At 43.3% G+C, this 15,960-nt stretch overlaps 1 protein-coding gene across 1 annotated transcript in view; it reads right to left on the reverse strand.

The window, feature by feature from the left end:
- Positions 1-14,977, reverse strand: part of LOC108935577 (interferon-induced protein 44-like) — a 21,774-nt gene extending 6,797 nt beyond the window's left edge. Inside the window, exons 1-6 of the mRNA XM_029254800.1 lie at positions 14,891-14,977; positions 9,667-9,835; positions 9,158-9,209; positions 8,706-8,901; positions 8,331-8,483; positions 5,894-6,065 (exon numbers count right to left, since the gene is read on the reverse strand). Coding sequence (XP_029110633.1) covers positions 5,894-6,065; positions 8,331-8,483; positions 8,706-8,901; positions 9,158-9,209; positions 9,667-9,835; positions 14,891-14,977 — 829 coding nt within the window. The remainder of the gene's footprint in view (positions 1-5,893; positions 6,066-8,330; positions 8,484-8,705; positions 8,902-9,157; positions 9,210-9,666; positions 9,836-14,890) is intronic.
- Between the last annotated feature and the right edge of the window lie 983 nt (positions 14,978-15,960).

A 15,960-nucleotide genomic window follows, 5' to 3' on the forward strand; every position in this document is an offset into this window, starting at 1 on the left:
CCTCATTGCGCTGAGGGGTGTGACATTCAGTCAGGTTCCCTTTATTGAACATTACATTTTGGTTGAACACCTTAAAATAACATCCAATATTTGCAATGAGGGTCAAATCTGGGGGGAGCAGTGGCGCAGCGGGTTTGGCTGGATCCTCCTCTCTGGCGGGTCTGGGGTTCGAGTCCTGCTTGGGGTGCTTTGTGATGGACTGGCATCCCATCCTGGGTGTGTCCCCTCCAGCCTTGCACCCTGTGTTGCCGAGTTAGGCTCCGGCTCGCCACAACCCTGGCTTGGACAAGTGGCTTCAGAAGCATGTGTGTCAAAATCTGTAAGGAGACAAACTTTGAATCCTGCCACAACAAAAAATTCTCATAAAAAAGGTCTCTAAACTCCTTTTCTTGTAGAACTTCAATATTCATCTTCCAGTAGCCCCGGCCATGGGTCGAGGCCAGGTGGAAATCGTGGTTTCGACCATCATATGGTCCATGGGCCACTGGGCAGTTAAAAGAACCTTCTTAAAAGTAATGGAGGGCGATGCTAAAATGTAATCTAAACGACTACAGGCACTGCGGCTGTTGCGCCAGATAAACCCGGATCGGTGGGGTTGCATTTCTTAAAACCGTCAGTGAGGTTAAAACTGCTAATAAAGATTTTAAAATGTTTGATACTGGCGTCATCCTTCCCTCAAGAAAAATGTTGAAGTCCCCTTGTGGTGTTTTACACCAAGAACGAATCATTGAGAGTTTTGTAAAAGAAAGGTTCCTGCCACCCTATAGGGTGTAAGCTGGCAAAGGATAATTGTCATTGGTTATTTCATAAGTGAAGCGGGAATTGTTATTAGCGGCACTATATATATAACGCGGGCTTTTTCGCGCGAAAGGAGATGAGGGTCCGCGGTGTGAAGTGAGTTTGTGACACGAGCTACTGTTCTTAATAAACTCTTTTATTTACACCCTTCAAGTGTTCCAGTGCTTTGTTTCAGTGAAACCTCCAAAGAACTGGTACCTTCCTTTCGGACACCACACCCCTCCTATTATTAAATGTCTATCAGTCACACAATGAGGGACCAACTCGTCAAACAGAGCGAGGCAGGACTTGACCTCCACCAAAGCGTAGTTGCACAGAACACATAAGTGCAAATTCCTCCACGTGATGTCCACCCCCAACACTTGGCTGGCATGAACAATGAAAGGCCTTACCTTCTCAAAGGCGCGGTCCCCAAAAGTATTCCCACGCCTGTTTAGTGGACGCCACCTATGCTCCAATAGGACTCACCCTTCCTCCATTCTTGAGAGAAGAGAGTCACGTTCCGCTGGTCCCAGAGGTGGACTTCCTGCAAAAAACACAAGTTGAAGGCATAGGACTCAAACTGGTAAAACAAGCAGTTCTTTTTACTTTGTTTTTTAACCCCCTGACGTTAAGAGTTAACATTTTAAAATCAGCCATTGGGGTATGTTGTTAAAAAACCAAAACGTACTTGGTGGCGCCCCTGTGGTTTTTGCCGACCTTCTTGCACGGAACCGTCAGGTCGAGTCTCTGTAGCCACTCCACGCTGTTCCAGCTCCGTCGTCGGGGGTGAACATCTGCCTTGCAGCCCTGGTCGTCTTTCCGCACGCCTTGCTGCTCAGTCGCCTTTCGGAGGAGGACCGGGGAGGGCAAGCCGCCCTACTTGCCGCTCATTTCTCTGTCGCTTCGCCACACGCCGAGCCTGCCGTGACGCTCGTAAAACCAGCTGCTCCTCGTTGCGCAACCCTCCTTTTGCGGCGTTTCCTCCGCCATGCCGCTCTAACTTTAAATAGCTCGTTGGGGCTCCAGGCAGGCTGGACGCTTTCTGCATGAAAGAATCTTGCGCCGCGGACAAATTCGCGTTGGTGGGTTCGCTCACCTCCGCCACGGAGCCCTGCCTGTCTACAGACGAGGCACACTGCTCTACGTCCTCCTACCTCCTCAGGAAAGCAGTGCTGTTTTGCTGCCTTCTTCTGCCGCAGTTTCTATGGGTGCAGGGAGACCCCACTCAACCTGCTCGCCCATCTCCAGTGGCACCTCGCATCTCTTTTCTGCCATCTTCGTCACAGCGTGCGCTTCCCCGGGATCCCCCTGGACACCCGTGCCCGGCAACAGCTCCACCACAGCGACCTCCACCGTCACATGCTCTCTTTACGTCGGACGCTGTTCTTCTGTCCCGCTGGCTTTCGTTCTCGCGCCAATTTCCCCTTTTCGTCTTCGCTGTTCACTTGCTCCCAATTCCAGCCTCTCATCGTCCTGCCTCTTCCCACTTCTGACACCAATGAGGCGCGCGGTGCTGTGGGTTTGGATGGGGTGAAGAAAGATGCAGAGGCAGCGTTCACATCAAACTATTTATTTGAACACCAACACCAGGGAAATAATGCTCTTGGTCTGAGGATCCCGTTTCCTCTAGGACCGGTGTCTCTAGCCAGCCTTTGCAGCCTGCTTAGCAGCTACAGGCTCTCTCCTGACACTAGCAAACACAGTCACTCCATCATTCCCCCCGGAAGTGCCCCCAGTGGATGCACACTTACGTTCCACATGTTTCCCCACAATGCAACTATTTACATTTAACAAGTTTCCCGCCTAAACATGGTAAGGCGGGTCGTTACAGTATGAATGAATGAATTGTTCCAGTAAAAATTAGAAAGCTGTTTAAAGGTTTTGGGGGTGCAGTGGCATGGTGGCGCAGCAGGTTTAGATGGGTCCTGTTCTCTGGCAGGTCTAGGCTTTTGAGTCCCAATTGGGGTGCTTTGGGACTGGCATCCTGTCCTGGGTGTGTCCCATTCCCCCCCTGGTTAGGTGCTGCTGGGTTAGGCCCCGGTTCACTGTGACCCCACTCAAAGGGGGTGTGCGGTGGTCCAGCAGGCTTGGCCAGGGCCTGCACTCCAGAGGGTCTGGGGTTTGAGTCCTGCGTGGATTGCCCTGTGACAGACTGGTGCCCTGTCCTGGGTGCCTCCCCTCCTCCTCCAGCCCTACACCCTGTGTTGCCAGGTTAGGCTCCGGCTTGCTGTGACCCCCATTTGAGACAAGTGGCTTCAGCCTGTCTGTCTGTGTGTGTGTGTGTGTGTGTGTGTGTGTGTGTGTGTGCATTTAAATGGTGTAATAATTGTAAGTTAACACTATGTGCTTTAGCAGAGGATTTATTTGAGCAATTTCAATTGTGAGAGAGCAATTCTGAAACACATCAAAGACATATTCATGTCTGAATTGTTTCAGAAAAAAATTACCCAGCTGTAAAAATGGTTAAATAATTCTATATAGCTACTCACCATTATTACAAGGTACTTTCAAAGAATCACATTAGACTACCCATAATGGAATGCAAAACCAAAACAGTATAAAATCAGTTTTAGTTTAGTTTAGTGTGAAAATTACATGTTAGAATTAAATGCTATGCTTAATATCCAAATCATTGTTTTAGTCATAGATATTGTCAAAGTAATTGTTTACAAAATGGAGAATTTGCTGAAGAGTGCTCAGCAGCAGGATGTCACAGTTCTCCTCCAGGTCAGTCTCATGGTTGTAGTTCTTCACTGGAATATACAAGACACTGATATGCCCAGTTGATCACTCACCTCATGGATCTGAGAAAAGGTGAAGGTCTTGTGTAAATACTTCTATAATCACCAGTAAAATGATTTTAATTGTCTGAGGGGTACCCTCTTCCACTGTGAAATAAATAAAAAAAAATCAAGTTTAAGTTTTAATCTACTTTAAATCAGTTACAGTCTTACATTTTTGGAGCAGACTGTTGTTCCAAAGGGGGGGTGCGGTGGCGCAGTGGGGTTGGACTGGGTCCTGCTCTCCAGTGGGTCGGGGGTTCGAGTCCCGCTTGGGGTGCCTTGCGACGGACTGGTGTCCCGTCCTGGGTGTGTCCCCTCCCCCTCCAGCCTTACGCCCTGTGTTGCCGGGTAGGCTCCGGTTCCCCACAGCCCCGTATGGGACAAGCGGTTTGGAAAATGTGTGTGTGTGTGTGTGTGTGTGTGTGTGTGTCTATAACTTCATGTATGTATAAAATAGCATTTGCATGAACATGACAATAAGTTCAGTTTTGTTCAGTGGCCTCCCCAGCACCAGATCTGAATACAGCAGAGCATCTTTGAAATGTGGAAGAACAGGAGATTTGCAGCATGAATACACTAACAAATGTGTTGCAATAACGTGATACAATCCTGTCAACATGGATCAGAATCTCTAAGGAATCTATCCAGGACCTTGTTGAATCCATGCAATTAAGAATTTAGGCTGTTCTGAGGACAAAGGCAGGGGGGTCCTACCTAGCATTAGAATGATGTCCTTAAAAAAGGAGTGGTTTGTCACACATGTTGCAATGCAGCTGGAATATAAAGTCACTATGTGTTTTGTCTCCTTTAATATCAGATACTGTCTCCCAGTAAAGAAGCACAGGTTTGTGTGAGTTACTTTGAATGTGCTACATTTGTCAGAAAGTTTTTGTTTACGATTCAAAACCAAGTTTAGCAATAAAGTAAAAGAGCTATCAGTGACAGAATCAGAGCGTATGAAAAACAAAACAAAAATATTACCACTAAGGATGACTAACTTACAGCTGAACATTTCCCTCACACTCCAATGGAACCCCAACTGAGGACAGCAGATCCACTGTCTGCTCGCACTGTTGGTGTCTAACTATAACTGTATTACCATTTGATTCAATAGAATATCTGCAATATGTTACTTTGCAGGCCAAGAGTTGGACAGTACTTCTCTAAAGCATTCACAGAAACACTCAAAGATGAACTGTAAAACCTTGCCCACAGTAATTCCACAGTGACCCTTATTAAATGTATTAATGAATATTACAAGACTCCAAAATCTCTGCAATATTAGCAGATGTTGTTGCAAAAAAATATACTGTAATTGTAACACAGCCATTACATTTTACAAAGTTCAGAATACAATAACCAGTCCTCTAAAATAGTAACTCTCACCTTCTTTTTTATATATGGACTGCGATACACATCCTGTATGTCCTTCTCCACATAAATACATGCTTCATCCACTTTGCTCAGGATCAGTAGCTGGGGGACTCCTGAAATCATGTAATTTGTCACACATAAAAATCAACTACCAGAGTTCTTATTTGCTTAAATTCATTTTAGAACTATTCCCAACAATTTCCTAATACTGCCTACACCTGTGAAGGACTGTATACACGCCCCAAAACGAATTCAGGCCTAAAATAAATTAAGAAACCTATGTTTCTTTTTTGTATCAAGTGTTTCAAAACTTTATTTGTGGGAAAATTTGCCTATTTTTTCCTTACGAAAAGTAAAACAAGCATCCTTTTTAATTACAAAAAACAGAAACAAAAACCCACTTTTTATAAAACATTTGGCATTTCTCAGAAGAAATACTTTGAAATTGTCTTTTGATCTTCAGACATTTGGCCATGAAATTTATATTATAAGGGCTATTTACAATTATTCACTAAGCAGATGCCTTCCTCCAGCAACTTCCTACAAACTGTATGTCATGTTATCAGTACACACACCTAGGTGACTTAGAGTGCTACTTACAATGGGTCATTCATCCATATATCAGTGGAAACACACACACTCTCTCTCTATCACTCACACACTATGGGTGAACCTGAACAGCCTGTCTTTGGACTGTGGAAGGAAACCCACACAGATGCAGGAAGAGCATTCAAACTCCACACAGACTGAGTGGGGATCAAACCCATGTCCTCTTCCACCAGCAAGGTGCTGTGAGACAGCAGCGATACTCGCTGTGCTTTTGTCCCACCTGCTGCCACCCAAATATTATGTATTTGAAATGGTGACGTAAACTGTTAAAACACAGGTTCGGTGTCAGAAATTAAAAATTTATATGGAACAGCCCTCACTTCTCACAATAATTGTTCCCAACTTACCAATCTCATTGGCATTCTGTCGAATAGCATCAATTTTTTTCATCAGCTGCTCAGGCATGTCTGTGACTTTAGAGGCATCTATCACATATACTACGCAGTGGATCTTGTTTTGCAGTTTCGCTGATTTGTCCAACTGAGGGTCGTCTTCTTTCAAGGGTGATGTTGTTTTCAGCTAAAGATAGAGGAGGGAAAAAGGAATGAATCACTGAGAGCAACACAAAGAATTATACAGGAAAAATAATGGCTTTTCTGAGCCCTTTTATATTACATAGAATGTGTGATAAAGTGGTTTATTGCTCATTTGTGTGGACAGGAGAAAACTGAAATATGACTGGAAAAACCAGTGAGCACAGTTAAAAAAATCTTCTTCATCTCAGGTGAATTTGTCTTCTCCATTGACCCTGAAGGTAAAGAAACTGTTCAAATAAATGGCCAAGAGATAAAAATGGTGACAGACACAGAAAGTGATTAGAACTGGTCAACACTAGTGGACATGGAGCTAAACTTAAGCAGACTTCTTGAGAAAGAAGTTTTATGGTTATGTACAAACTGTTTCACTTCAGTGTGTTGGCTACTTTGAGGCACTTTGATCTGGATGTCCCATCAATAAGACACAAATGATGTGTCACTGTATACGAATAAAATATGCTGACAACAATTAACTTTCCGATCAACAGAAAGTACAACTACCTCAGACGGTGGAAAGTATCTCCACAGGAAAGGCAGAAAAGTTTTATCCAAAAGTGAAATCACAACCAGAAATGAGCAGGTTATCAAGAAAACTGCTTGTTATAAAGACACTTATAAAATAAAGGACCTGCATGGCTTTCCAAATGTCAAACTGCCTTATTTTGTTTCTGTGCCGAAAGTTACTTAGACCAGTAGAAATGAGGTGATATTTGCAAGTGATTTAAACAGACACAACTAACATTTGAGCTGCTATGTATATATTTTCATGTTTCGATGTCAGAATGGAAAGATTTCCATTTCCATATCATTCATTTCTTTTTTACAGCTAATACTTTCCTGTGACTTGGTATGGAATAAATACAGTTGTATGATAGTCACAGATTTAAAAAAAAAAAAAAAGGAAAGAGGGGATATGGTATGGTTACCAGAGATTGTGAGATACAGAGAATGAGAAAAGATAGGGAAGCAGAAAGCAAGAGAATGAAGGCTGTGATTTGTGTAGTTCTATATACTGTAATAAATATAACTGCACCATTAGCAGGACAAGTGTTAGTTATGTTCACACACCAAACTACTGTTTACAGAGTAAAATAACTGTTCAAATAAGAGTGAACATCACAGCTTCTGCTTCCAGGATAGACTCTGAACCACCTGATACCCTGCATTGTATGAGTACAAGTGATTAAAACTAACAGATGAATTGATTCTGTTATTCTTTTGCTATAAATGTTAAATGCTAGGGGGGCGCGGGGGCGCGGTGGCGCAGTGGGCTGGACCGGGTCCTGCTCTCTGCTGGATCTGGGGTTCGAGTCCTGCTTGGGGTGCCTTGCAGCGGACTGGCGTCCCAACCTGGGTGTGTCCCCTCTCCCTCCAGCCTTTCACCCTGTGTTGCCGGGCTAGGCTCTCGCTCCAGCGACCCCATATGGGACAAGCGGTTCAGAAAATGTGTGTGTGTGTTAAATGCTAATATTTATTTTACATTTCTTTGCTGTAGAGTTGTACCCTATATATTTTTGAAAATTATTGTAAAGCACTTTGAAACACAGCTTTCAAGATGTAAAATAAAGATTATTTTTATTAGAACAATTCTTGTAATAACTGTAAGAACTCCTAAGGCTGTGTACCTCATTTTGCTGAGCCAATCAAAGTATAACAGTTTGATTCATACTGATATTGTCTTTCAAGACAATTATTTTTTTTTGCTTGAAGTTTTATATTGATAGGTAAAGGTTTTCTTTGGCATTTCCTAGCACTTTCATTTTTAAATTTTGTTTTAGGATTTATGAGAAACGATAGTTTTACACCATGAGGGAATCTCAAAGCATAAAACACAGGACAGAAGATTTCTCAGAGGTGTTTGCAAGTGGCCACAGAGTTATGAGAAAAACTGAGGTGCATGTGAGAAGCCACAATACGCATGAGGGAGAGGCTGCTCACCTTGTGTGGAGCTCAAAATAACTAAGGCTCATATTTTGAATTGAAATTTTTGGTCTCGTATGGCATTTCCCATTAATGTGTGTTAAAAACCTTATTATGCAAATTTTTTAATTACAAATTAAAAGTGTTAGTACAAGTTCTCCTAATATGAGCATTCATGATGAAAAAACACTGTTTGAGCAAAACTTTTAAATGTTCAAATAAAAACAATGCATTAAAATTCCTTGTTTAATTTTCAGTGCTTACAATGTTCTGAGTTTTAGGTTACACTTAAAGCTAATCATATTCATATTAAATGCATTATTCATACCTGATACCGGTCAGGAACATGCCCCTTCAGAATGTTGCAAATGTCTTCAACATGCACTCCTTCACCTGGAGCCGCTTTCAACCCCATGGTGTCGCACACAATGAATGAGAGTGGCTTACCATCCTCGCCTGCTTTAATCCTGAAAGAAAGAAGCTGGAAGCAAAGGTGATGTTTCAAAATTATTTTAAGTAGTATTACTATGAGATGTTTCAAAATAAAGTGAGCATCATAAGTATTGGGTGGGTGAAGACTATATACAGACATGGCTATAGACACAGTTCAGTAAAAAACATATATTACAAGTTTTAATGCATTAAAGATGAGCTACTTTGTGAGTTTGCTTTCGTGTGTTTGCTTTTTGAAAGATTCGAGTACCTGGGTTGTCACACCATCACCAGAATTGCCTGAGATGGCTTGGCTGGTAACATAACCATGGAAGACAGAGCTGATGGAGTTGAAGAAGCTGGACTTTCCAGCACCAACAGGACCAACCAGCAGAATCCGTGCCTGACTCACTGAATTGATACTGGGTTTGGACCTCTTGATTTCATTTATCAGCTCATTCTTTTTCCTAGAAGGAACAAAAACAGGAACATGAAATAAACAAATAAATAACCATATGCAACACGTTCTGCTCCCTGAAAGAAGCTGGTGTTTCACAATGATTTAAGTCATTTAAGTTTGTGTAAAGGCTCAGAGGATTCAGGTTAGAATACAAAATGTGTTAATGGACTGAATAAGAAACTCCGTCTATTAGAAAAGTTATTTGTTTCATAAGTGGCTGCAGAGGTTTTTCACTGTATGGTATGCAATTGTATAACACGTACTCTGATTTCCACACAGTTTTCCTCCATGTTTCTTCAAAACGTCCTCCAAATTCTGAGAAAAAAAACAACAAAATAATACAAGCCACAGTTTATTTTTAAGTTGAAACCAGAGTGATCTGTCTCAAACTGTAAGGCACTGATTGAGTAACTGTAACGGTTTGAACCTCAGACCAATTTATAACATTTGTATAGGCAGTACAGTAGGCAGTGGCTACAACAATCAGAATGTCCCAGGTGAAGAACAAATAAAGCAGGTGGAAGAACAATTATTAATTTAGCTGACACTTTCTGTTACTTGATTTGTAAGTGAGGGACGTGGTGGCATGGCGGTTTCAGCCCTTTCCCGCTGTGTGGCGCATCTGTGGTTTGACCCCTTACATTTTTATTTTGCTCAAAACAATTATTAACATTATATTTTTTGCTGAAGCACAATTATCAAAAAATTCAGTACAACTGAAAATTTTTCAGGCAAATTCCATAAAAGTTTTTTCTAAAAAAAGAACACTCACTTTCATCATTCATGTCCCTCATGTAGTCGTTCGCAAAAGAAAGTATTTTCTGAAGAGCGCTAAGTAGCAAGATGTCATCATTTTGCTGAAGCTCCACCTCGCGGGTGTAGTTTTTCACTGGAAACACAGAAAGCAGTGGTATGCCCAGACGAGCACTTGCGTTCTTGATCTGAGGTGAAGGAAAAGGTGAAGTTCGTTTGTGAATAAATGCAATGAGGTTAAATGTCTCAAGAAAACAGTCGGTTAAATATCTATGTCAAAATCAGTATCTGAAATTGTTTGGTGATCACAGAGCGGTCAGTACATTACTACTATGGACTTTAAGTCCAGAGGTGCCAAAATTTGCTGCATGTGTAATTTCCTGTTCTCTGTACATCATTTTAAAACATAAAATATTATTTTGACTGCAACTTGTAGTTTCAAAAATGTATTACTAGAGATAAATCAATGCTCATAGATACCTTTTTGGAAATTTGAGCCACAAAGTCCATTTAACATGTTGCTGTTCTTATTTTTATAGCAAATACGTGATGGTAAACCTCTTGTAGAAGCTCATTAAATCCAATAATCAATAAATCGCTGTATTCCCTTACCCCAAAACTGCAGCAACCTCTTTTAACTCAAAGTTTCTGCTGCACATTTATTACTAGGCTCTACATTAGAACTCGGTGCAATTTCTTTCAAGCTTTAATTTTGATGTTTGCAGCTGTTTAAACTTTTTTAGATGGTCAATAAATTCTATTGTAACACATTCATTTTTCAAAGTTCACTCAACTAACACAGCAAATCTCACCATTTTTTGCAGGTATTCACTGTGATACACTTTCCGTACGTCTTTCTCTACGGGGGGACATCCATGATCCACTTTGGTCAGAAGCAACACCTGGGGGACACCTGAAACATGGATTTTGTCTCTCAAATGTGACCAGGAGCTGAGGTGGTAAATAGCACTTCATGTAATTTTACATATGGCAAGTGAACCATTGTACCTAACAATGTCACTTTCCTTATTATGGCTGCATCTGTATAATAAAGCACATATCACAAATAAAGCATACATGATACGCATGATGGCGCCGCGGATGGCCGCCTCGGTGTGGAGCTCCACAGTTGTTTTACTGTTTTTGTTAGTTTGCCCTGTCTTTAGTTATACTCCGACTATCAGTTTTACCAGGGAAGAACTGCTGAACATTCGGCAGTACACACCACCCGACATTTTACCGGTTTTCGACTATTCTGACGTTTTGCTGGACATTGTAGTCGGAGGTGCAGCGGCGCTGCTCAAGCGCTCCAAGCGCTCCAAGACGCGCAAGCGCGGAAAGCGAGCCGGCGCGCTTGTCAAGCTCCGAAAGCGCGGCTTTAGAACAGCGCTGCCTAGTATCCATCTGGCGAACCTCCGCTCCCTACCCAACAAAATGGACGAACTTTTCCTCCTGTCCCAAAGAAACAAGGACTTTTTCAACTCTGCTGCTCTGTGCTTCACGGAAACCTGGCTGAATGAAGCCATTCCGGACAGCGCGCTACATCTGCCGGGCTTCCAGCTGTTCAGAGCGGATCGCGACGCGGAATCAGCGGGGAAATCACGTGGCGGTGGGACATGCTTCTACATCAACGAAAGGTGGTGTACAGATGTGACAGCGTTGAAGAAGATGTGCTGTCCCGACCTAGAAGCGCTCTTCATCAACTGCAAGACTTTCTACTCGCCGCGGGAGTTCTCCTCGTTAATCCTCGTAAGTGTTTACATTCCACCGCAAGCGTGCGTGAACGCAGCGCTGCAACAGCTGGGCGACCAGATCACTGACACAGAGCAACAACACCCGGACTCTGTTATAATCATTCTCGGGGACTTTAATAAAGCAAATCTCTCCCGTGAACTGCCAAAATACAGACAGCATATTACATGTCCCACCAGAGACAGTAATATTTTGGACCACTGCTACACCAGGGTAAAGGATGCATACCACTCTGTTCCACGGGCAGCTTTGGGGCTCTCTGATCACTGCCTGGTTCATCTTATACCGACCTACAGGCAGAAACTGAAATCAGCTAAACCTGTAATAAGGACTGTTAAAAGATGGACTGGGGAAGCAGAGCAGGACTTACAATCCTGCTTCGAGTGCACTGACTGGAGTGTTTTTGAGGCTGCTGCTAGCGATCTGGATGAGCTCACAGACTCTGTAACATCATACGTCAGTTTCTGTGAGGATATGTGCATCCCTACCAGGACTCGTTTAACATACAACAATGACAAACCGTGGTTCACTGCAAAACTCAGACAGCTTCGTCAGGCCAAAGAAGACGCCTACAAGAACGGGGACAGAGTCTTGTATAAACAGGCCAAAAACACTATGGCAAAGGAGATCAGAGTGGCTAAGAGAAACTACTCTGAAAAGCTGAAGAAACAGTTTTCAGCCAACGATCCTGCGTCGGTGTGGAAAGGCATGAAAGACATCACAAATTACAAGACACCACCCCCCGGCACCGTGTCAACTCAACAACTAGCCGACGATCTGAATGAGTTTTATTGCAGGTTTGATAAACCCTGTCTCACACCCTACACCCATTCAGACCCTCTCTCCACCAATCACTTAACAACTCAAGTAACCCCCACCTCCCCCCCTCCTGTACCTTTGATCTGCGAAGAGGAGGTGCGTCGGGTCTTCGTCAAACAGAAGACAAGGAAAGCACCAGGCCCAGACGGTGTCTCACCGGCCTGCCTAAAAACCTGTGCTGACCAGCTGGCCCCTATCTTCACAAAGATCTTCAACAGATCACTGGAGATGTGCGAAATTCCTTCCTGCTTCAAACGCTCCACCATCATCCCCATCCCAAAGAAATCCAAAATCACAGGACTTAATGACTACAGACCTGTCGCCCTAACGTCTGTGGTCATGAAGTCCCTTGAAAAACTGGTGTTGGACTACCTGAAAGACATCACTGGACCCTTGCTGGACCCCCTGCAGTTTGAGTACCGAGCAAACAGGTCTGTGGATGATGCAGTCAACATGGGACTGCACTACATTCTGCAACATCTGGACAAACCAGGGACTTATGCGAGAATCCTGTTCGTGGACTTCAGCTCAGCCTTCAACACCATCATCCCACACCTCCTCCTGTCCAAATTAACCCAACTCTCCGTGCCCACCTCCATCTGTCAGTGGATCACCAACTTTCTGACAGACAGGCAGCAGATAGTGAGGCTGGGAAAATTCTCATCCGAAACTCGCACAATCAGTACTGGAGCCCCCCAGGGATGTGTGCTCTCCCCACTGCTCTTCTCCCTGTACACCAACGACTGCACCGCGAAGGACCCCTCTGTCAAACTCCTGAAGTTTGCAGACGACACCACACTCATCGGCCTCATCCGGAATGGCGACGAGTCTGCCTATAGACAGGAGGTCCAAGAGCTGGCTGTCTGGTGCAGTCATAACAACCTGGAGCTGAACACGCTCAAAACAGTGGAGATGATCGTAGACTTCAGGAGAAACACCTCAGCATTATCCCCACTCACCATCATGAACAGCACTGTGGCAACAGTGGAGTCATTCAGGTTCCTGGGCACCACCATCTCACAGGACCTGAAGTGGGAGCCCCACATAGACTCCATTGTGAAGAAGGCCCAGCAGAGGTTGTACTTCCTTCGCCAGCTGAGGAAGTTCAACCTGCCACAGGAGCTACTGCTGCAATTCTACTCTGCAGTCATTGAGTCCGTCCTCTGCACCTCTATAACTGTCTGGTTCGGCTCAGCTACGAAGTCAGACATCAGAAGACTGCAGCGGATAGTTCGGACTGCTGGAAGAATCATCGGCACATCCCCCCCCAGCTCTCCAAGAACTGCACTCGTCCAGAGTCAGTAAAAGGGCGAGCAAAATCATTCTAGACCCCTCACATCCAGGCCACTTCCTCTTCGAACCCTTGCCATCTGGCCGGCGCTACAGAGCACTGTGCACCAGGACAGCCAGGCATAAGAAAAGTTTCTTTCCTCAGGCCATCTACCTCATGAACACCTAAATCTCTCCCCTAGAGAGTAAACCGTGCAATACATAATGCTATTTATATTTATAACTATTTATCACATTTCTCTTACACTCCCTTGCATTTGTATCTAGCGACTATTTTTGTACTATTTTTGTATATTGGGTACTTTATATTTTTAAATATTTTTTATCCCTTGCTCACATACTCTATCTTCTCATCTGTGTCTTGTCACTGTCATTCTGTCTGTGCTGTGGTAGTTCCTGTCACCAAGACAAATTCCTTGTATGTGCGAACATACTTGGCAATAAAGCTCGTTCTGATTCTGATTCTGATATCAATCTCACAAAAGTCAGGCTTAAAATGTAGTGAAAAGAACGTAGCTTTTCCATTGTTCAGTTATTAGTTCCTTTTTCCATTAAAACACATCTTACAGCACTTTGTGTGGACAGGTGACTGTTCATTAAAGCTATAAATATAAACCCAACACTGGTCCTGTATGACATAGGCACCAAAAGGAAAGGAAGACCCATGAGTGAAACCTTGATGTGATGTGTTGTAGTTTCATTCTGCTTTCATTTCTCTCTCCCTTCTTCAGGCCAACTGGATATTTTTAGCCTTTTGTTACCCTAAACAGTTCAGTTACAGGTAGCTGTGTTTCCTTGGATGCAATGTTTTTACAGTGCAGTACAGTAAGCCCCAACTTGTATCACAATCTATCGTCAAAATCAGAATATTATATAATACTCAGGACTTGAGGACACACTTGACCACACGCCCCTACTTCTCTGCATAATCATATTGACTTACTAAATTTATTGACTTCTTTCAAATTGCACAAAGTTTCTCCAGCAGAGTGTCTGGAATAAGTGGTATGTTGGGTATTTCAAGAAAATATGCAACACAGTGAATCTTGTTTTCCAGTTGTTCTAACATGCTGGACTTGCTGTTTTCCAAAGCTGATACAGGATTGAACTAAACAAAAGGAAAAAGTAATAAATCAAAAAGAGAACAGTTTTCCCCCTATCTTACAAACTACTTCTCAAACAGTACAGCAGTATCATACAGAAAGCTCAAAGCACACTCAAATTTAAATCAGATTTTTTTTTTTTTCTCTTTTTTGCAAAAACTGACCAAAAGCAATCTGTTACATGTCACTGGAAATTAGTTCTAATTTCAGGCTGGAGTACCTCTGTTTCTTATCTCCGTTCCAAATACTTATGCCCTCATTTAATAAGTCTATCCTTACCTGGTACCTGTCTCCAATTTCACCATTTAGAATGTTAGGAATGTCTTCAATATTCAGCCCTTGTGCTGGGCCCTCCTCTAGTCCCATGGTGTCACACAGGATGAATGGCAGAGGTTCACCATCTTGACCTGCCTCAATCTGGTAAGTGCAAAACTGGAAACACAAGTGACAATTAAACAAGGTTTGGAACAGCATTATAATGTGATATGTTATATACACACAATATGATTATTCTGGGAATAATTTGCAGTCATTTTTTGATTTCTCACAAAACCCTTGTACCTTGAGGATCACGCTGCTTTCTAAAGTGGTGCCTGTCACAGCTTGGCTGGTAATATGACCATGGAAGACAGAGTTGATGAAGTTGAAGAAGCTGGACTTTCCAGCACCAACAGGGCCAACCAGCAGAATCCGTGCCTGTTTCACTGAACTGACACTGGGCTTGTACCTCTTGACTTCATTAAGCAGTTCATTTCTTCTCCTAGAAGGAACAAAAATGGAAATTAGCCATTCATACAATTAGAATACACACACACACATTTTCAGGAACCGCCTGTCCCATACAGGGTCACGGGGAACCGGAGCCTAACCCGGCAACACAGGGCGTAAGGCCGGAGGGGGAGGGGACACACCCAGGACGGGACGCCAGTCCGTCGCAAGGCACCCCAAGCAGGACTCGAACCCCAGACCCACTGGAGAGCAGGCCTGTGGTCCAACCCACTGCGCCACCGCACCCCCTCACAATTAGAATAATGTCCTAAAATTTACACAAATTTAAAATTAACATTCAATTGGCACATACTCTGCAGTCTATTTAATGTCCCTCCATGGTTTATCAAGAAGTTTTTCAAAGTCTGAAAGAAAACAGAAAAGGGCATTAGAAATATGTGCAACTTACAAACAAAACCTTATTTGTAATTGAAAACAGAACCACCAGCACGAGTTCTTTAGAACACTGCGTGACACTCACTGTTTTCTCCAGGTCTGGCAGCAGCCATGTTGATTTGGTGGGTTGTTTGAACGTTGTCCTGAGAGCTTGTTTAAATCTTGTCCCAACAGTTTCTCACTTA

The sequence above is a fragment of the Scleropages formosus genome, chromosome 9 (genome assembly GCF_900964775.1).
Source record: "Scleropages formosus chromosome 9, fSclFor1.1, whole genome shotgun sequence".
Classification (NCBI taxonomy): domain Eukaryota; kingdom Metazoa; phylum Chordata; class Actinopteri; order Osteoglossiformes; family Osteoglossidae; genus Scleropages; species Scleropages formosus.